Source organism: Equus przewalskii, chromosome X, assembly GCF_037783145.1.
Source record: "Equus przewalskii isolate Varuska chromosome X, EquPr2, whole genome shotgun sequence".
Taxonomy (NCBI): Eukaryota; Metazoa; Chordata; class Mammalia; order Perissodactyla; family Equidae; genus Equus; species Equus przewalskii.
In genome coordinates, this window is record NC_091863.1 from 55,139,916 (window position 1) to 55,163,074 (window position 23,159).

Below are 23,159 nucleotides of genomic sequence, written 5' to 3' on the forward strand. Positions count from 1 at the left end.
GATACGATGAAAAGAAAAAGCGCAAAATAAAGTTTTTTTCCTCCTTGTTCTCGTGATGAGAACTCTTAGAATTTACTTTCTTAACAACTTTCATGTATACCATACAGCAGTGTTAACTATAGTCCTTGTGTTGTATATTACATCCCTAGTACTTATTTATCCTATCGCTGGAAGTTTGTTCCTTTTGACCACCTTCCTCCATTTCCGCCTTTCCCCACCCTTTGCCTCTGGTAACCACAAATATAATCTCTTTTTCTATGAGATTGATTTTTTCCCCCAGATTCCACATATAAGTGTGATCATACAGTATTTGTCTTTGACGTTGAGCATCTTTGCATGTGCTTAGAAGTGTCTTTCTCGAACTTTAGTGTATTTGGCACTACTGACCACTTGTTTCTCCTCGATGCTCTCATCTCCCTTTTCCAGGAATACTTTCTCTAATCACTTTCTACCTTTTTCATTCTCCTGACTTCAGCTACTATGTATCCATTGATATCACTTTCTCCAACACATACCTCTCTTCTGAGCTCCATACTCATGTTTCCAGTTGCTGTGAAACATGTCCATTTTTCAGTGCCCTACTGGTAACTCTTTACCTGATTGTCTTTTTAGATGATGATATTACCATCCATCTAGTTGTCGACCTAGAAATATTAGTCATCGTTGATTCTCCCCTTTTCCCCCACACTCATGGTTCACTAAGTCCCATAAATTGTATCTTCTAAATTTTGCTGGAACACGTCCCCTTCCTTTCAGTTTCTATTGCTACTATCTTAGTTGAAGCCCTCGTCATCTCTTGTTTGATGTGTTACAACAGCTTCCAGACTTTCCCTCTGCTGTTTGCCTTAATTCTTCACTCTATTGACAGGGTATTTTTTTCTAAAACACAAATTTGAAAAATTACTCTCCAGCATAAAATCTTCGGGGGCTTTCTATTGCCTGTGAGACCTTTGTAACATGGCCCCTCCTGCCTCTCCAAGTTCCATTCATTTCCTTTTTCTCCTCCACACATACCTGTATTCCACTTCTTCCAAACTACTTATGGTTCCTGTTGTGAAGTGTGCTGCTTCATGTTTCTGTGAATTTGCTTACTTCTGTGTCTTTGCATACTTTTTTCTCCCTCTGGAATGTCTTTCTACCCTATTGTCTACCTGATGGACTTCTACTCTTCATTAATGACACTGCTCAAATGTCAGTCACAACAAGCCTTCCCTACTCCTCCCCTGTACACAGATTTAATTGTTGTAAAACAGCTCACAACATATTTCATAAATAACCCCTCCATATTTCGTAGCAACCAGTACATTCCTCTATTGTGCTTTTCTTAACTCAACTTTTAAAATTTTATTATGGAAATTGTTAGGCATATACAGAAGTAGAGAGAAGAGTAAATAAACCTCAGTGCACCTATTCACCCAGTTCAGCAATTACCAGCACATGGCTGATCTTGTTTATAGTTTAGTCTGCATTTCCAGACATCGTATCATTTCGTCCAGGGATACTTGAAGCACTTATGCTCTGTCTTGCAGTGATTTATTTTCATGTCCTTCTCTTTGACAAAACCAAGAACTGTCTAAGATAGGAACTGTGTCTATTTTCCCTTTATTCTCATCATTGAATACAGCACAGGCAGTCATTAAACATTTGTTGAATGAATAAGTGAATGCTAAATTAATTAGTAGTTGAGACTAGAACTGAGGTTTAGACTCTGGGGAACACTTATAGAAAAGAATAGACAGAGGAAGATAGTGAAGCAAAGGGTACTGAAGAGAAATAGAATTACTGTCTAGATGAAAATGTTTTAACTATCCCTATGATGAGCTTAAATTAAGGCAGCCATAGCAGAGAGTGTAGGAGAGAGTTCGAGGATTTTCTGGAGCTCTCTTATGGATTTTAGGGAAACGAAAGCGATAGTCTGAGGTGGAATAGAGCTTCTTTTATGACAAAGGCTTTGTATTAGCTGTATGTTGGGAGGACATCACAAACCGTAAGTTCTACAAACAAAATTATAGTCATAAGTTTTATATGCTAAGTATGGAAAGATTATAAATCATGCATTGATCTCCTCAGCCATCCTTAAACAAATTATCGTTCCCCATCCATAGTCTCATTTTCAAGGTATTCAAGGCAGCAGTATAACAGTAGTGTTACCATGTGTAGATATACACAAATAAGGAAGAGAGCTAAAATTAGTTGATTGAACCATATTCTGTATCTGCTATGTGTTAGGCACTGAAAAATGAAGATAAGACTGGTATGTTTGTGTAACCCAGCAGTTAGGCTGGTGCCTGGCACATATTTAGGTGCTTAAGTAAACGTGTTAAAAGTCTGGAGGGGTGTTGGCAGCTCTTGGCTCCCATTTGTAATGGTCCCATCTCTTATTGTTCCTCTGTAATTTAGGGCCAAAGCACTCATTGACCCAGATCTCTCAATCCATGCTGGATCTCTGTGATGAAAAACTCAAAGAGGTAAGACATTTAAAATAAGAGAACAGGGGCTAGCCCCGTGGCGGAGTGGTTAAGTTCGTGCGCTCCGCTACAGGCGGCCCAGTGTTTCGTTGGTTCGAATCCTGGGCGCGGACATGGCACTGCTCATCAAACCACGCTGAGGCAGCGTCCCACACCACGCTAGAAGGACCCACAACGAAGAATATACAACTATGTACTGGGGGGCTTTGGGGAGAAAAAGGAAAAAAAAATAAAATCTTTAATAAAAAATAAGAGAACAACAGTGGAATTTGAAAGTGGCAGGTAGCAGGGTTGAGAAAGTAGGGAATGTAACAGAAGGAATGTGGGAGTAGCAGATCTTTGGTATGTTAGAGTCTGGAAGGGAGCTTAGGAATCATATAGTCCAGTCCATTCCTTTTGTAGATAGAAAAACTGAGGTCCATGGAAGAAAATGACTTGCTCTGGGCATCATGACTGAATAGTAGAGCTAGGATTAAAATCTAGAACCCACACAACTCTTTAGAAAGGGCCAAGGAAAGTGACTTCCCAAGAAGTCAGCTGGAGCTAAGAGATTGTGTTTTGGCAGGGAGGAATTTTAACTTTTAAAAAGATAATCTATATTCCATCCTCTCACCAAAAAAAAAAAAAAAAAGACACTTTATAAGCTTAGAAAAATACGAGTATGATAATAATGTTAATATTGAGGTAAACAGATCATAAAGGAGGATAACCAGTGACCAGTAAACATGAAAAGATTGTCAACTTGATTGATAATTGGAGAAATGCAGATTTAAACCATGATTAGATACCACTACATAGCCACCAGAAAGGCTAAAATTTAAAAAGACTTAAAAAAAAAAAAAACCCACTGACAACACTAAGTGTTGGTGAGGATATGGAGCAGTTGGAACACAAATTTCTTCCTAGTACAGTCTGAAATGAATTTATTGCATTAGATTTCCCTTACACAAAAGTCGCTAATCAGCAATAATGTGTTCCGTGTTTTTAGCCATAGTTTTACAGCAAAAATAGTGTGTAATATTAAAACCTAACTCGGTGAAGATGTTTTTGTTCTGGGAGCTAAGTTCTTGATGCCCAGGGATGTATATTTTTGGTGATCTACAAGAATAGAAGATAGAATACCTAAAGGAGTGGTTGGTACCTCCCTTTTCATCCTTTTACTGGAATATCATTTCTCTTATCTGACCTTTTTGCCTGGAACTGAATAATTGACAATTCAGTTAGACTTTTTGGGGTGAGGGCAATAGACAACTGAACCTTAAATTATCCTTAATTTTCTTTGGTGATCACACCTCAGGGAAACTTCTACCTTTCCTTTTTGTTTCATGTCAGAAAGAAGACAAATTGGCACGTTTGGAGAAAGCCATCAACCCCTTGCTGGATGATGATGACCAAGTGGCATTTTCTTTCATTCTGGATAACATTGTCACCCAGAAAATGATGGCAGTTCCAGATGTGAGTGATCTCTATGCTAAATCTTGTGAGATGGTGTAGGGGAAATGACAGGATGATAGGCTGCACATGTGTATGTATGTTGGGGAGTCTGGAGGGGTGGTGTTTGTCAAGTCAAACTGGTGTATAATTTTAACAACCGACCTTTTAGCTTTATGAGTGTGTTATCATTGAAATCAAAGAGGCCAGGAATTTGTGGATATAAAAGGGTGTTTTCTTGTTGTTGGCATTCGGTATTTGAATGCTCCTGAACAGCCCGGGACAGAAATTAGGATGCCAGCTAATGGGAAGCTTTAGATTTAGAGGTGCTTCTTGACAAATGACAGTATGATAATTACTCAGTGTTTGTTTTCTTTTGTTTCATTTTTTGTCTTTTGCAACTTTATGGCAGGGCTACCATGTTGATTCTCTGTATCATTTGTTGTATTGATCCTCCCTAGGAATTCTGAACTGAGTTTCCTTTTGTGTTGTAGGCATGTGTTGTGTATGTGTAATGCTATAAAACTTCTGCATGGGACTAGGGAATAAGAAATTTTAATTGTGAATATAGGGCAGGAGTTCTCACCTTATCAGGGCATAGGAACCCTTAAAGGAATCCATGAACCTCTTAAATTATATGTAAAGTTTTGTGTGGTGATGTGTCTTTGTGACCCAATGAAGGTTGAGAATCTCTGGGGTAAAGAATGGTTTCCATTTAATTTCTCATGCTTTCTTTTTACTAGTCTTGGCCATTTCATCACCCAGTTAATAAGAAGTTTGTTCCAGATTATTACAAAGTGATCGTCAGTCCAATGGATTTAGAGACTATACGTAAGGTAAGTGATTTGATCTAAAGTGTCCTTTTGGAATCAAGTAACTTTGTACATGTATCTAAGTCCCTGATTCTTTAATCACAGAATATCTCCAAGCACAAGTATCAGAGTCGAGAGAGCTTTCTAGATGATGTCAACCTCATTCTGGCCAACAGTGTTAAGTACAATGGTGGGTATTTCTCCTTTCTTTTCTCTTTTTCCATCAATCTATCCATCCAACATTAGTTGGCATTGTTAAAATTTAAGTGCGTAAAGCAGCCTTGAGCAGTGATAGCAGAATCAGTCAAGTGACTTGCTCTGCTGCCTTTTTTTTTAAGCAGGCACATATTTTAGTGTGTGTTTTGTAAAGTTTGCTAATAGCTTTTAATGATGAAAAAGCAGTACACATTTATTTTTTAAACTTTGCAAAGCACAGGGAAATGAGATGAAAATAAAAATCAAATGGATATTACTTTAGGCTTTGAGCCATCACTGCTTTCCATGAGATGTGGAAACTCACCTATGACCCAGGCCCTTAGGTGGAGCTTAGGCAAATGTGTGGCTATAGACCACAGTGAGCTTCCTCAGAGCATGGAGTTTTTTCTCAGTGCATGAACTTGTTGAATAATATATGCCAGGTTCTGTACTAGCTACTTAATCTACTGATGGGAAAGACATAGTCACCATCCTCACGTAATTCACAATCCAGTTGTTGGAGAGAGACAGTTAAAATGCAGCTTGACAAGGGCTGTATTAGAAGGATGTACAAAGTGCACTGGAGGAGAAGGAGTACCTTCACGTAAGAGTTAGGGAAGGCTTCACAAACAAGCTAATAAAGTTCAGTTTTGAATGACTCACTTGTTAAGTACCCATTGATTAAGTACCTAACATGTGCTGGTGCTGAGAAATGCTACAAATATAAAATTAGATATGGTCCCTGCTCCTGAATTGGTTGTAGTTTAGTTGGGGGAATGGAAAAGAAAAATTAGGGAACTTAAATATTACAGTAGATACATGCATGGAGTGCCAGAGGAACATGGAAACAGGATGTCTAAATCACAGTGGGATAAGAGGAAGCTTTCTGGAAGAGAGTTTTCTTACCCTGAGTTCTAAAGGGTCAGTGGAGTTTGCTAGGCAAAGAATGTGGAGGAGAAAACGTTCTAGACAGACAGAACAGCAATATGTAAGGACAGTGAGGCCTGAAATTACATTATAGACTTAAGAAAGAAGTTGTTGAGGTTTCAGTTAAGTGTCCACGTTGGTGAATGACTGGTTATGTGTAGAGAGGCAGATAGGAGTCAAATTATAGAGGGCCTTGTGTGCTGTATGCCATAGTTAAGAGTTTGCTTTATCCTAAGTGGGAAGGCATTGAAGGAATTAAGCAGCAAACTGACAATCCCATGTAACTCCTTAAGCAAAAGAGAAGGAGCTAAGGGCATTTGAGAGAATTGCCTAGCATACTGAGGTCTCACCTAAAACTCCACATGATTTTATGACTTTTCTCCCACAATATTCAGCAGCCCAAGTAGTATGGCTGTGAGTTTGCCAGGTAGAAGGGACAGAGAATTGGAGGGAGGAAGTGAAGGAGGAGACAACCAGAAAGACAGATGAGGAAATGGACATTCTGGACAGAGAGAACAGAATGTTCAATATCATGGAGGAATGAAAGAATAGAGCAAGTTCAGGGAACTACACTTGATTAGAACCTATATATTTCATTAAGGGGAATGATAGGAGATGAGTCTCCCGTTTTTATTCTATCTGGGTTGGATTAAAAGAATCTGCTTTCTCCCTTGTGCTCTTCATATTGTTCATGGGAAATTAGAGAGTGGAAATGCTCTTTGTCAGGTTACGTATCTCTCCATTATTATCTCCTGAAAATACCTAAAGCTAATCAGCCAGAATTCTGGTAATAGAAATGTTGGTAGGTTCACAGATACCTAAAAATAATTATAACAAGTGATAAGCAAGAGTGTTACAGAAAGGCTGCTTGACCTGGTGATGGCCAGCTTAAGATGTAGGGGAGATTTATGAGGAGCTTGTGTAAGGCAATAAGAAATACCAGAAGATGCTAATTGAAAAATTAGCACAGGGTAGATGGACAAATCACAGAAGACAAAAATTAAATAGCTAATGAACATGAATATTCAGTTGCACCTAGTAATCAAAGAAATGCAAATTGAAAAACAAAGGTACCATTTTTTCACCTATTAGATGAGCTTAATTTATTTTTTTTTCTCTTGGCTGGGAAAGATTCACCCTGAGCTAATGTGTTGCCAATCTTCCCCTCTCTCTTTTCTTTTTCCCTCCCCAAAGCCCCAGTACATAGTTGGATATTCTAGTTTTAAGTCCTTCTAGATCATCTCTGTGAGCTGCTGCCATAGCATGGCTACTGACAGATGGGTAGTGTGGTTCCATGCCCAGGAACCAAACCCAGGCCACCAAAGTGGAGCATGCTGGACTTTAACCAATAGGCCATCAGGGCTGGCTCTCAATTTTTTTTTTAATAAAAGTATTCAATGCTAGTGAGGCAGGTGCTCTCGCATATTGCTGTTGGCAGTATAAAATTATAAGATATTTCTGGGAAGCTCTTTGGCAGCATTGAGAGACTTAAAAACAGTTAAGCGAACAGACATTACAGTCAGGTAGACTTGAATTTGAATATTGGCCCCACCGTTTAATAGCAATGCGACTTTGGGCGAGTAACCTAGCCTCTGCTTTCCCATCTGTAAAATGGGAATAATAATAGTATCCTCCTCAGAGGGCTTTTGTGAGGATTAAATAAAATAACGCATGTAAGTGCTTAACACATGGTAAGGTAATCTATCCTGAGCAGAGATGTAGACAGAGATGTTCATGATGATGTTATTTATATTAATGAGAAATAATCTGAATGGTTAATGTAAACGGAATGATTAGTTATTGTGCCATCTGTATGATGGATTATTATGCAAAGATTGAAAGCCCTTTTTTTAAAAACTAGTGACGTAAACGTTCACAATGTTAAGTGAAAAGCAGAACAAAAAACTGTTTATTTTAACTTAGTTATACTTATTTTAAAAAGCTGTGTATACATAGAAAAAGACTAGAGAGAAACACATCAACGTGATTTTAGTGGTTATTTCTGAGATGTTGGGTTAGGATTGTGTTCATTTTCATCTTTTGTATGTTTTCCAAGTTTTCTACTGGTATGGAAGGCAGAAAACTCTTCCTACAGGAAGTGACTTTTGAGATGAATTTTGAACGGTGATGATTATAGTATCTAATTCTCTATTGAGCACCGGCTGTGCCAAGCACATAGTTGAGTGGAGAAGAGTGAGGAAGAAGTTCCAGGCAGAGAGCACAAACGCAGAAGTAGATGAGAGTGCCTTGGATAGGGAAGTGCAAATAGCTGATTTTGGCTAGGGTGCAGAGTGAGAAATAGTTTTGGTGCTAAGAGATGAGTTTTGTTTGTTTGTTTGTTTTTTCTTTTTATTAAGATTATGATAGTTTACAACCTTGTGAAATTTTAGTTGTACATTATCGTCAGTCATGTTGTAGGTGCACCACTTCACCCTTTGTGCCCTCCCCCCACTGCCCCTTTCCCCTGGTAACCACCAATCAGTTTTCTTTGTCTATATGTTAACTTTCACCTATGAGTGGAGTCATACAGAGTTCGTCTTTCTCTATCTGGCTTATTTCACATAACGTAATTCCCTCAAGGTCCATCCATGTTGTTGTGAATGGGACAATTTTGTCCTTTTTTATGGCTGAGTAGTATTCCATTGTATATATATACCATGTCTTCTTTATCCAATCATCAGTTGATGGGCACTTAGGTTGCTTCCACATCTTGGCTATTGTAAATAATGCTGCGATGAACATAGGGGTGCATGGGACTTTTGGAATTGCTGATTTCAAGTTCTTAGGATAGATACCCAGTAGTGGGATGGCTGGGTCATAAGAGATGATTTTTTAAAGGTAAATGGGGCCAAATCATGAAAGGCCTAGTATGTAACACTTAAAGGCTTACCTTTAAAAGGAGAGAGGGCCATTTCAGGTATTTTAGTAAGATCATTCTGGAAGCTGTCCGAAGAATAGATAGGAGGGGAATGAGATGTGGAAACCAGTAAAGAAACTTTTGACAACAGTCTCAGTTAAAAATACTGAGGGCTTGAACTAAGGCAAGTAGCAATAAGAATGGAAAGATAGGGACAGATTGTAGAGATATTGAGGAAGTAGAATTGATATCTTCATAAATGGTTGGAAGTTGGGGGTGTGGCTAAAGGACACAGAATTCAAGCTGATGCCAAGTACTTGTATGCTCTTAGTGAAAACATAAATTGGTACATACTTTTTAGAGGACTATGGATGTTTGTTCCCTTTGACTAAGCAATTTCATCTCTAAGGAATACTCCACACAAGTTTGTAAAGGCATAAGTACAAATATACACGTTTGTAATTGCAACATTGTAATCACAGAAACATGGGAACATTCTGAATATCCAACAATAGGAAATTGGTTAAATAAATTATAGTACATCTATATGATGGGATACTATTTAGCTATCAAAATGGTAGATTAGCTAACAAGTAAGGTATATTTGTATATATGCTGATTCAAAATATATCTGAGATATATTGTTGAAAACTAGATTACTCAACAGTATATACAGAAGGGGTTGCAAATTCAGATCCTGTAGAGGCCAGACAGGTAACGTGAATGAGTGAAATGGTCTCAGTTGGGATTGATGAACTGGAGAGCACATACCCCATCGAAAGGGGTCCGTCACTTTTTAGCCCAGTTGTTGCCATAGAGTAGAATTACTAAAGGGAGCGATAGAGGATAATTTTTACTTTATACTTGTTTGTACTTAGGTGTTTGAATTCTTTTTAATTGAGCACACAATACTTTTGTAATTAAAAAAAAAGAAATTTTTTTTTTTAAGATTTTATTTTTCATTTTTCTCCCAAAGGCCCCCGGTACATAGTTGTGTATTTTTAGTTGTGGGTCCTTCTAGTTGTGGCATGTGGGATGCCGCCTCAACGTGGCCTGACAAGCAGTGCCATGTTTGCGCCCAGGATTCGAACCAGTGAAACCCTGGGCCGCAGCGGAGCGCACGAACTTAACCACTCGGCCACGGAGACGGCCCAAGAAATTTTTTTTTTATTTGAGTTCATAATAGTTTACAGCATTGTGAAATTTCACTTGTACATTCTTTCTTGTCTGTCACCACAGAGGTGCTCCCCTTCTCCCCCTGTGCCCACCCCCCACCCCCTTCACCTGGTAACCACTGAACTCTTCTTTGTCCCTGTGCTTGTTTATATTCCACGTATGAGTGAAATTATCTGGTGTTTGTCTTTCTCAGTCTGGCTTATTTTGCTAAGCATAATTCCCTCCAGGTCCTTCCATGTTGTTGCAAATGGGGTGAATTTGTCCCTTTTTTCTGGCTGAATAGTATTCCATTGTATGTATATACCACATCTTCTTTATCCAATCATCAGTCGATGGGCACTTGGATAGTTTCCATGTCTTGGCTATTGTGAATAGTGCTGCAGTGAACATAGGAGTGCATATGTTACTTTGGATTGTTGATTTCAAGTTGTTTAGATACCCAGTAGTGGGATATATGAGTCATATGGTATTTCTATTTTTAGTTTTTTGAGGAATCTCCATACTGTTTTCCATAGTGGCTGCACCAGTTTGCATTCCCACCAGCAGTGTTTGAGGGTTCCCTTCTCTCCACACCCTCTCCAACATTTGTTATGTTTAGTCTTAGTGATTATAGCCATTTTAACAGGTGTAAAGTGGTATCTTAGTGTAGTTTTGATTTGCATTTCCCTGATAATTAGTGATGTTGAACATCTTTTCATGTGTTTATTGGCCATCTGTATGTCTTCTTTAGAAAAATGTCTCTTGATATCCTCTGCCAATTTTTTTTATCAGGCTGTTTGTTTTTTTTGTTGTTCAGTTATGTGAGTTCCTTATGTGTTAGGGAGATTAACCTCTTATTGGATATATGATTTGCAAAAATTTTCTCCCAATTGGTGGGTTGTCTTTTGGTTTTGATCCTAGTTTCTGTTGCCTTGTAGAAGCTCTTTAGTCTGATGAAGTCCCACTTGTTTATTTTTTCTTTTGTTTCCCTTGTCTAAGACATGGTATTGGAAAAGATCCTTTTAAGTTTGATGTCAAAGAGTGTACTACCTATATTATCTTCCAGAAGTTTTATGGTTTCAGGACTTATCTTCAAGTCTTTGATCCATTTTGAGTGTGAGATAATGATCTACTTTCATTCCTTTGCATGTGGCTGTCCAGTTTTCCCAGCACCATTTATTGAAGAGACTGTCTTTTCTCCATTGTATGTTCTTGGCACCTTTGTTGAAAATTAGCTGTCCATATATGTGCAGTTTTATTTCTGGGCTTTCAGTTCTCTTCCATTGATCTGTGTGTCTGTTTTTGTACCAGTACCATACTGTTTTGATTACTATGGCTTGGTAGTACATTTTGAAGTCAGGGATTGTGGTGCCTCCAGCTTTGTTCTTCTTTCTCAGGATTGCTTTAGCAATTCGGGGTCTTTGGTTGCCCCATATGAATTTTAGGATTCTTTGCTCTGTTTCCGTGAAGAATGTCATTGGGATTCTGATTGGGATTGCATTGAATCTGTAGAATGCTTTGGGTAGTATGGACATTTTAACTACATTTATTCTTCCAATCCATGTGCATGGAATCTCTTTCCATTTCTTTATGTCGTCATCTATTTCTTTCAATAATGTCTTACAGTTTTCATTGTATAAGTCCTTCACCTCCTTGGTTAAATTTATTCCTAGGTACTTTATTCTTTTAGTTGTGATTGTAAATGGAATTGTATTCTTGAGTTCCCTTTCTGTGAGTTTGTTATTAGAGTATAGAAAAGCAACTGATTTTTGTAAGTTGATTTTGCACCCCGCAACTTTACCATAGTTGTTAATTATTTCTAACAGTTTTCTGATGGATTCTTTAGGGTTTTCTATATATAAGATCATGTCGTCTGCAGACAGTGAGAGTTTCACTTCTTCACTCCCTATTTGGATTCTTTTTATTCCTTTCTCTTGCCTAAGTGCTCTGGCCAAAACCTCCAGTACTATGGTGAATAAGAGTGGCGATAGTGGGCCTCCTTGTCTTGTTCCTGTTATCACAGGGATGCCATTCAGATTTTCCCCATTGAGTATGATGTTGGCTGTGGGTTTGTCATATATGGCCTTTATTATGTTGAGGTAATTTCCTTCTATCCCCGTTTTGTTAAGAGTTTTTATCATAAATGCTGTTGGATCATGTCAAATGCTTTCTCTGCATCTGTTGAGATGATCATGTGGTTTTTAGTCCTCGCTCTGTTAATGTAATGTAATCACACTGATTGATTTGCAGGTGTTGAACCATCCCTGTGTCCCTGGTTTAAATCCCACTTGAGCATGATGTGTGATCCTTTTGATGTATTACTGTATTTGGGTTGCCAATATTTTGTTGAGGATTTTTGCATCTATGTTCATCAGCGATATTGGCCTGTAGTTATCCTTTTGTGTGTTGTCCTTGTCAGGCTTTGGTATCAGTGTGATGTTAGCCTCATAGAATGTGTTAGGAAGTGCTCCATCTTCCCTAAATTTTTGGAATAGCTTGAGAAGGATAGGTATTAAATCCTCTCCGAAAGTTTGGTAGAATTCCCCAGGGAAGCCATCTGGTCCTGACTTTTATTCTTTGGGAGGCTTTTGATTACTGTAAGAAATTTTCGTTTTTGGAAGGATGGATAAATCAGATGACATCCAGAATTCTGACTTGGGCAACTGGTGGTACCATTGACTGATATAGAAGTAGTTTGGAGAAAAAGTGGTAGGGTTCACTTGGGTGTGTTGTGCTGGGGTAGAACATCCAAGTGAAGGCTTTTAGTAGATAGTTAGCTATATACAGGTCCAAAGCTCAGAAGAGAAGTCTATACTGTAAATATGGATATTTTTTTCAAATCATTGTATAAAAATATAAGTAGATGAGCTCAAATAGGGAGTAGGGTACATTCCTTGAACCCCCTGATGCTGTATGTACAATACAGTTGTATGTTTTTCTGGGTAGAAAGATCATAGCTTTATCAGATTATCAAAGTTGTATATGACCCAAAAAAGTTAGGAACCACTGTTTCATTAAGAGAGAATGTAGAATGAGAATAAACAGCGAATTCCAACATCTAAGGGATCAGATGGAGTATACTGAGGAGGGACTAGAATGGAAGAAGGAAAACCGGAAGAGAGTAATATCCTGGAAACCAAGAGAAGAGGAAAGTGGCCAGCAGGTCAAGTACTACAGAGAAGACTAAAGAATGGTTATTAGAAGAGCTTCTTTCAGTGAAGTGGTAGAATCAAAAGCCCGACTCCCGAGGATATGAATGGGAAGTAAGAAAGCGGAGACTGACATTTGCCTGTGAAGGGAAGAAGGAAGACTAACCAATATGTTGAAGGTGATGAGGGCAGTTGGACAGAGGAGACCCTTGCATAGGTGAAGGAGAAGAAAGTTAAGGACATGAGATGAGGTCCCTATGGAGGCGGGAAAATAGACATTGAGACAGAGTTTCTGCCCGGTTGCCTCTTATTTTCTTTGTAAAGTAGGAAATTGGTCTTTTGCTAAGAGTGGGTGAGGTGGTAGGACAGGGAATTTTAAGAGAAAGAAATGTAGATAAGAGTTTGAATTATCTGTTGTAGGAAATTTGAAAAGGAACTTACTAGGGACATTTCAAAACTGTTGAGCTGCCTCTGAGGGTCCAACTGAAGTTGGAGACCATTAGTTTTTATAGCAGCATCCATTAGCACAGTTGTATAATGTTATTTGTCACTGCTCATCAAACCAAGTTAGGGAATTGAGAAGGCAGATAATAGAATTGATTCAGGACTGGGATTTTGTTTTCTGGATGTGTTGGAAGGATCAGGATTGAAGGTGTTAGCAAGAAAAAAAAGGTTGAAGTTTGAGCTTCTCAACCTTTGTCACCAAAGGACCCTTTATAGCAGAAAACTGTTGACTACGTAGTCTCTAGTTTTGGGGGGTATCCCAAAGCAGCTGTACAAAAAGCTTGACATTTGTTTGGCAATTTGTGTTTTATCTTTAAAATTTACACTAATTTTGCATTAGGCTTATGTTTGTACTTTAACATAATTTAAATTTCTTACCGAATTACTTTATATGCCCCCCAACCTCCATCTTCAAGTAAAATTGCTGATGAAGGGAGATATAACACAATAATCCTATAGCTCACTTTAGTATACTGCTACACATTACCTTAGTTTCCAAAGCATGGGGGCTGATGAAGGAAGAAACTAAAGCCAGGGGAGGCTTGATAGGTTGGAAGACCGGAATTAATGGGCCTGTTAGTTTCCTTGAGGTCAGAGAGAGAATGAAGAAACTGGACAGATACAAGACTGATAAGAAAGTAGGATGTTGGAATTGAAACTTTCAGAGGTGAAGCAGTTTTCAGTCAAGACAACATGTTGGATATAAGCATGCATATGTTTGGCTGGAGTGGAGGTGCAAACCATTGGCATGAAGATTTGCAAAGGTTTTGGATGGTTAGTTCATGTGAACACTAGGGTAACCCACCATGGTAGGGAGGGATTTGGAGCCAAGAGGAAGATTGTGCCAGGTGTGTAAGTCCTTGGAGAATGTGAATGGGTTAATGATGGTGAGAAAAGGTGAAGAGCAGAGATCTCAAACTCCAGTGGCCTACAGGGACCAGGCAAGTAATGTAAATGAGTGAAGTGGGCTAGATGTGGATTGTGGTAAACTGGAAGAATATATATTCCATCTAAAGGGATATGTACTTTATTTCATCTGCTCGTTGTCCTAAGGAAATGAGTATCCAGTATTGCTAGATATCTTAATTTTTCAAGAGAAGCTGAAAATCTGGATTTTTTGTGTGTGACATTTCCCAATTTTTACATATTTGTAAATAGTTTTAAAAAATTATTTTAACTCTGTGAGGCAAATAAAAACATCTATCTGCAGGCCAAATCTGGCTCCGAGACAGCTGGATTTCGACCTCTAGCATAGTAGAGAACAAGCCTCAAAGTAGGGGAGGGATTTTTTTTCCCAAGGGGAAGTAAATAATTTGGTAGCAGCGGTGGACAGCCTAGAAGGCTGACGCCCCCCTGCCCATTAACCAGTGGATGAGAGTATAAGAAGCTTGTGAATTGGGCTGTAAGGATTAGTGGTGTCATGTGGTTTGAAGTGTGACATCTTTTGTACTAAAAGGACATCTGTCATGGAGGTGAAGGCACATAAGAGATGTTTCCTGCTATCGGGTACTATACACAGAGTAACTTGTTTAAATGGCCAGATACGAACCTGCCTATTTTTACTTAACAGTGACAAAATCCATGTGGAATCTATTCCCTACTTTAAATTTTTGTTTCAAAGAATTTTACTAACCAAAATTAGTAGAATGGTATCTCTAGTTAACATTATTTTGACTCTTTCCATTCAAATCCTTCACACATAATGTCACACTGCATGTAAGCACATTTCCATAGCATTTTATATACCTTCATTGACTTATCCTGTATTATCACATATGGAGCCCATGAGCTATATTGTATATAGCTAGAGTGCTTAGCACTGAGGTTAGGGTCATTAGGCAACCAGTGGAAGACCAGTAGCATTCCATGTGAAACTGCACCCGGAAGGATGCAGTACATATCAGGACTCAAGTCTTGTGTTTACATGGTAGTGACAATAAAGTTCAAGTCCTTATGCCTTCCAGCTATCACATAGGTACTGAATCTGTCTCAGAGCCTCTGATCACATTCAAATAACATTCGAAAAGAACATTAATAATCAGGGAAACCCAAAACTTGGGATTGGCGCTATTTGCATTTGTCTCAAAAGGCACACAACATTCCATGTCAGTGAGAGAGTCATACAGATAAAGAAATCCTTTCTGAAAAACAACACACACTTTTTGCCAGTCTTAACAAAGCCACACGGTCATGAGTAGTTGGCAGAGGCCTTAATACTTAATGTTTGATTAGATTTGAAATGAATTGCATAGTCTGTACCAATAGGTGATGCCGAACATTTATTAATGCTGAGCATTTATGCGAGCATTTATTCATGCTGAGATCTCTCTTCCCCAAGAATTTCCTAGCAAGTTCCTCCTCCATTGCTCTTCAAACCAAAAATTAACTCTAAGAAGAAGCCATCTTCAGGATGGACCTGGCACAGGTAGATCATGTGTCATAACACCTGAGAGCCTGAAGTTTTAGAATGCTCAGTGGAACCCTACAATCTAGATTAGATATAAAATAAATTTACCAAAAAAAGAGTCTCCTGGAAAGAAGGTTTTTCCCGCTTTTAACTCCCAACCCTGTGTGAGCTCTGATAGTTGTTCTGCTTATATGGGACCCTTTGTGGAGTCTCATCCTATACATGTGCAGCTTAGTATTCAGCCAGAGACTCAAGGGAATCTCTGCACGTTTTCAGTTATTTTTCTGTGGAGCTCCCTCGTTTCCAGTTCTGCCCTGCAATTTCTAGCTCTTAGCCTCCTCAAACTCCAATGCCTGACTCTATAGCTTAGTGAGACTGCAGTGCTTTGCTTGGCTTCAGCAGAAAGCCAAGGACAATTGTAGGGCTCAGTTCCTTTATTTCCAACTGAAGTTGGTCAGTGTTTGAAAACAGTTGTTTCATAGGTTTTTTCCAGTTTTCTGGTTACACTGGGAAGACTAGTTCAATAGCAGTTACTCCATCATGCCCAGAAGGTCTTCTAATTTATAGTGTTTTCTGACAGAGAAACTTCCTTTTTGTGTAGTTATGTTTACCAGTCTTTTCCTTCATGGTTTCTGTCTCTGGTATAATTCTTTAAAAGGCCCTCTCTACCCCCAAGATTCTAACTTGTCCCCAAATACATAAATAAGTAGTATTGAAATCTTATTTAATTTGTTTGGAGGAGTGTATATCTTTATAATATTACATTTCTCCATCTAGGAGCTTATGTTTCTTCATTTATTTACATTTTCTTTTATGTCCCTCAATAAGACTTCTAGTGTTCATCGTATAATTTCTAGGCATCTTTTGTTCACTTTATTCCTATATATTTTATGATTTTTGTTGCTATTGGGCATCTGTTTTTTTGTTGTTGAGTTTATTCCTAGGTAACTTAAAAATTTTGCTGCTATTGTACATGTGCTCTTTTTTTCCCCTAACTAGTTATTAATTCTAAAGGTTTCAGTCAGTTTGAAGAATGTGAATAGGTGATTCACTATTGTTCATAGGTTAATATAATGCTTAAAGTATTTCCATATACTAGTTTCCAAGTCTGTCCTATGAGACTACTCTGTAAGTTTGTCCATTAATAAATAATAAGGTCCTTTTTTTTCTGTTAATTATTCTTCTTAGATTGAAGCCAAGATGTAAATATTCCCATATAAAGGTTAAGTCTCTCACATCATTGAAGAGAATAAAATCTCCCTCAGTCCTGCTTCAGCCTCTTGTTGCCATCCTTTCTCTTTCTCTTCACAGCCAGACTTTGTTGTTTGTGTGTTTTTATTGTGGTAAAATAGACACAATATAAAAATTTGCCTTTTTAACCATTTTTAAGTGTACAATTCATTGGCATTAAGTACGTTCACAATGTCGTGCCACCATCGCCACTATCCATTTCCAGAACTTTTTCATTGTTCCAAACAGAAACACTGACATTCTCCCATTCTCCCAGCCCCTAGTAACCTCTGCTCTACTTTCTGTCTATGAATTTGCCTCTTGTAGGTACTTCGTATAAGTGGAATCATACAGTACATAGTATATTTGTCCTTTTGTATCTGGCTTATTTCACTTAGCATAATGTTTTCAAGGTTCATCCATATTGTGGCATGGATAAGAATTTCTTTATGAGTATGTAACACCTCTCTCCTATTCTTTGCCTGCCATTTATGCCTCACTTAGCTTTAATCTGGCTTCTACCCTCATAGGCAAGTGAACAGGATCACATAATTGCCAGATATACTGGGCACTTTTCAGTCCTTATCTTGACCTCACCCCAGTATTTGATGTCATTGACCATCTCTTCCTTGAAACTGTATTATGTTTGGCTTCATAACAACTTTCAGTTCTTATTTTCCTCCTACCGCTTAGACCATTCCTTTTCAATTTCCTTTACTCTTTACGGGGTTCTTCTGCCTATTCCTATAACTTCAACTGCTACCTCTTTCCTGATGACTCTCAACTCTATTCTGGGCAAAGATCTATATCCCCAACCACCTGTTGAACGTTTTCTCTTGGATGTCCCAGTGGAACTTCAAACATGCCTCAAATGGAACGTTCTTATATCCTTCTCTATTCCAACTTTCTTCCTCTGTCCTTTACTCCACTCACTCCTTTACTATTTCCAATCTGGGTTTAATGGGGCACTGACATCACCCATTAGCTACATCTAGAAACCTCAGAGTTATTTTTGATTCTTTCCCTTAAATAAATCCCCAACTTCCAGTATATCCTAGGGGCCAGCCCCGTGGCTGAGTGTTTAAGTTAGCGCGCTCCACTTCGGCAGCCTGGGGTTTCGCCAGTTCGGATCCTGGGCGCGGACATGGCACCGCTCATCAGGCCACATTGAGGTGGCGTCCCACACAGCACAACCAGAGGCACTCACAACTAGAATATACAACTATGTACTGGGGGGCTTTGGGGAGAAAAATTTAAAAAAAAAGAAGATTGGCAATAGTTGTTAGCTAAGGTGCCAATCTTTAAAAAAAAAAAAATCTTCCAATATATCACTAAAGCCCTCATATTTTGCCTAGATTATTACAATAAATAGTCACCTGGCCAATATCCCAGCCTCTAGACTTACCTCTCTCTCTCTCTCTTTTTTTTTAAGAAGATTGGCACCTGAGCTAAGAACTGTTGCCAATCTTTTTTTTTTCCTTTCTGCTTTTTCTCCCCAAATTCCCCAAGTACATAGTTGTATATTTTAGTGTGGGTCCTTCTAGTTGTGGCACGTGGGACGCCGCCTCACCGTGGCCTGATGAGTGGTGCCATGTCCGTGCCCAGGATCCAAACCAGCGAGACCCCGGGCTGCCGAAGTGGAGCACGTGAACTTAACCACTCAGCCACGGGGCCGGCCCCTAGACTTACCTCTTTTCAACCTGTCATTCACATTCCTGTCAGATAGATCTCTTTTTTAAAAAATAAAAAAATAATTCATACTTCTTATAGAAAGGTCACAAGGTCAAGTTAGAAATATATAAACTCAAAAATTAAAGCTTCTACCTACCTTCCCACCCCTATCTCCCATAGTTTCATTCCCCAGAGGTAACAGTTTGGTGTTACTTCCATACTTTTTTCTCTACTTGCACAAAACATGTTTAATAATTATACATAAATAGTTTTTAAAATTTTTTCTTTTTTAACAAAAATTGCCATTTTTATAGATAATTATTCTGTAATTTTCTCTCTTTGCTCTTGAATATATCCTGATCCTCTTTTTAAAACTTGTGCTTTGAAATTATTACAGACTCAAGAAATTACAAAAATAGTACAGAATCCTGTATACCCTTCACCAGCTTCCTTCAATGGTGACATCTTACATAACTGTGGTTCAATATCAAAACCAGGAAATTGAGGGCTGGCCCTGTGGCATAGTGGTTAAGTTTGTGCACTCTGCTTCAGCGGCCCAGGGTTTGCTGGTTCGGGTCCCAGGCACGGACCTGCACACCACTCATCAAGCCATGCTGTGGCAGGCGTCCCACATATAAAGTAGAGGAAGATGGGCAGGGATGTTAGTTCAGGGCTAGTCTTCCCCAGCAAAAAAAAAAGGAGGCTTGGTGGCAGATGTTAGCTCAGGGCTAATCTTCCTCAAAAAAAAAAAAAGAAATTGATGTTGATACATTACCATTAACTGGATTACAGACCTTACTCAGTTTGCACCTTTTAAAAAAAATCTATATTCATTTGTGTGTGTGTCCATGTATAGTTTTATGCAGTTTTATGCCATCATGTAACCACCACCACAATCAAGATGTAGAACTGCTCTATCACCACAGAACTCCCTCATGCTCCTTCTTTGTATCCGCATCCCCCCCCCACATGCACCCACCACTATCCTTGTTCCCTGGCAACCACTTATCTGTTCTCCATGCCTGTAGTTTTGACATTTGAGCGTGTTATATATAGAATAATACAGTATTTTTGAGATTGACTTCTTTCACTGAGCATAATTCTCTTGAGATCCATCCAAATTGTTAAAAGTATCAATTAATAATTAATAATTAATTTTTTTAAAGATTGGCACCTTAGCTAACAACTGTTGCCAATCTTCTTTTTTTTTATTCTTCTCCCCAAAACCCCCCAGTACATAGTTGAGTAGTGTTCCATTGTACCAGAGTTTGCGCAACCATTCACTCATCGAAGAACATTCAGGTTTTCAGTATTTTGCTATTATGAATAAAGCTGCTGTGAACATTTGTGTACGTGGTTTTGTGTGAATATAAATTTTCATTTCTCTGGGCTAATGCCCAAGAGTATGATGGTAAACATATGTTTAGTTTTATAAAAAACTACCATAGTCTTTTCCAGAGTGCCTGTACCATTCTATATTCCCACCAACAGTGTGTAAAATTGTAGCTGTTCTTTATTGGATTGTTGATTTACTTTGCATTTGTCTAATGGCTATTGATGTTAAACATCTTTCCACGTGCTTATTTGCCCTCCATATATTTTCTTTGGTGAAGTGTCTCTTTCTTTGCCCCAGTTTTAATTGCATTGTTTTCTTATTATTAATGAGTTTTGAGGGTTCTTTATATTCTAGGTGTGCATCCTTTATTAGATATATGATTTACAAAGATGTTCTCCCAGTCTGTATCTTGACTTTTCAGTCTCTTGACGGTATCTTTGGAAGAGCAGAAATGTTTAATTTTGATGAAGTCCAACTTGTCAATTTTCGCTTTTATGGATTGTGCTTCTGGTATATCTCTACAAAGTATTTGTTTTCTCTTATATTTTCTTCTAAAAGTTTATAGTTTTAGTGTTTTATGTTTAAATCTATGATCCATTTTGAGTTCATTTTTGTACAGTGTGAGGTTTGTGTTGAGGCTCTTTTTTTGCCTAGGATGTCCAGTGTTCCGTTATCATTTGTTGAGAAGACTATCCCTACTCCATTGAATTGCTTTGAGCACCTTTGTCAAAAATCAGTTGATTGTGTGGGTCTATTTCTCGGTTTATTTTGGTCCATGAATCTATGTATCTATCCCTCTGCACACTACTGTGATTACTGTAGCTCTGTAGTAAGTCTTATCAGGTAGAGTGATTCCCCTCACTTTATTCTTTTTCTAAATTGTTTTCTTATTCTTTTGCCTTTCCACATAAATTTTAGAGGAATCGTGTTTATGTCTACAAAACAGTGTTGTCAGTATTTTGATAAGAATTGAGTTAAAAGTAAGTTTGGGGAGAATTAACGTCTTACTGATCCTGTTCTGTTGTTAGTACATATAGATCTCTGTCATTCTTTTAAATGTATTCCATAGCATAGATATGTGTACCATAATTTATTTAACCATTCCCCTCTTGGGCATTTAAAGTATTTCTATAATGTTGGCTTGCAAGCAGCTTTTCACTGTTTTTGTATTTCATTGATATCATTGCACATTTGTGGGAATATTTGCATAGGAAGTTTTGATAGATGTTCTGAAATTGTATTCCGAAAGGTTGTATCTGTTTATAGTAAAAATAACAGTGAGGGAGAATGCCTGTTTTCCTACAGTGTCTCCAACACTGGGAATTATCAGTGCTTAAAACTCCTTGCCGATTGGGCTGGCCCCGTGGCCAAGTAAAGTTCGCGCTCTGCTTCGGCAGCCCAGGATTTCACCGGTTCAGATCCTGGGCGCGGACATGGTACCACTCATCAGGCCATCCTGAGGCGGGTCCCACATGCCACAACTAGAAAGACCCACAACTAAAAAATGTACAACTATGTACTGGGGGGATTTGGGGAGAAAAAGCAGAAGAAAACAAAACCTTTGCCAATCAAATTATTTCTGTAAAATTCAAGTATATAACTTAAACCAGAATTTTCCATCATAAAAAATTATGTGCGCACTTAAGAAAATCAAACCATACAGAATTGTATAAAGTGAAAAGGAAAAATCTCTGTGTCCTTCCCCTCCTCCCATCCCATTCTCTCGAGCAGCCAGTGTCAGGTTTGGTGTGAAGCATTCTGGACCTTTTTCTATACATACCGTATACTTTTTCTTTTTGGACAAATGATATCATATATTTACATTCTGTTCTACACTTTTTTTTTTTACTTGACAATATGTTATGGACAATTTTTCATTCTTATAAGTATGTGATCTTTAAGTAAAATCTGTTCATATATGACTGAAAAGGGCAGGAGAGTTAAAAGTCATTATGAATGTTTCTGAAAAAATGTCTAGGTTAGATTTCCACTTTGTTTTTAAAAATACTGTGGCTGAAGTAGAGGGAGATTGCCCAGTGGTAATTGTCATTTGACATTTCATTTCTATGAGAATACTGCTTTGTTGTTCAAGAATTCAATTTCTGCTTAAATTTGATAGAGAATAAACATATGATGTCCATAACCCTACTAGCCCTCTTCTCTTATGTACTGTATTGAGCTAGTAGCCAGTGATATAGCAATCTGGTATAAGGCAGCATCTCACCAAAAGTCCCATGCTTGTGGTGAGTGAGATAGTATAATATGCCAGTAAACAAATATGCACCAGAAAATATTAAGGGTATGACAAAGTCCACATTTAAAAAAATATCATTTGGGAAAATAAAGATTTTTATTTATTAAAAGAAAAAGGAGATACAGAACCTAAGTGCCCATCAACTGATGATTGGATAAAGAAGATATGGTGTGTATGTATACAATGGAATACTACTCAGCTGTGAAAAAGGACAAAATAGTCCCATTTACAACAACATGGATGGACCTTGAGGGTATTATGTTAAGTGAAATAAACCAGATGGAGAAAGACGAACTCTGTATGACTCCACTTACAGGTGAAGTTAAACATGTAGACAAAGAGAACTGATTGGTCGTTACCAGGGGAAAGGGGGCGTGGGGGGTGGGCACAAAGGGTGAAGTGGTGCACCTACAACATGACTGACAATAATGTACAACTGAAATTTCACGAGGTTGTAAACTATCATAATCTGAATAAAAAGTAAAAGAAAAAAAAGAGATACAGAAAAATAGGCTTGCTTTCAGCCCTAGAATTTCTGTAATGTATTTTCAAGGCAACTTGGTGGTGCCAGGAGAAACAAAAGAAAACCCTACCATGAGGGATATAAATCTGTTAACTTCTCTCATGTTTATTCTATATAAGCTATTGTAGTTGGTATCATGTAGAGTGGCCTAAGAGTATAGAAAGAAAAATGGGCACAGGGAGACTTAGTGGCCTGAATCAAATAAGTGATTGCTGTAAGCTCCATGAAGGCGGGAACCAT

The 23,159-nt window shown here is 38.2% G+C and overlaps 1 protein-coding gene across 9 annotated transcripts in view; it reads left to right on the forward strand.

Moving 5' to 3' along the window:
- TAF1 (TATA-box binding protein associated factor 1) overlaps nucleotides 1-23,159 on the forward strand; it is a 71,730-nt gene that overhangs the window by 32,338 nt on the left and 16,233 nt on the right. For all 9 annotated transcript variants that reach the window (XM_070604102.1, XM_070604106.1, XM_070604103.1 and 6 more), the window contains exons 29-32: nucleotides 2,401-2,468; nucleotides 3,801-3,923; nucleotides 4,643-4,735; nucleotides 4,817-4,901. In XM_070604102.1, coding sequence (XP_070460203.1) covers nucleotides 2,401-2,468; nucleotides 3,801-3,923; nucleotides 4,643-4,735; nucleotides 4,817-4,901 — 369 coding nt within the window. The remainder of the gene's footprint in view (nucleotides 1-2,400; nucleotides 2,469-3,800; nucleotides 3,924-4,642; nucleotides 4,736-4,816; nucleotides 4,902-23,159) is intronic.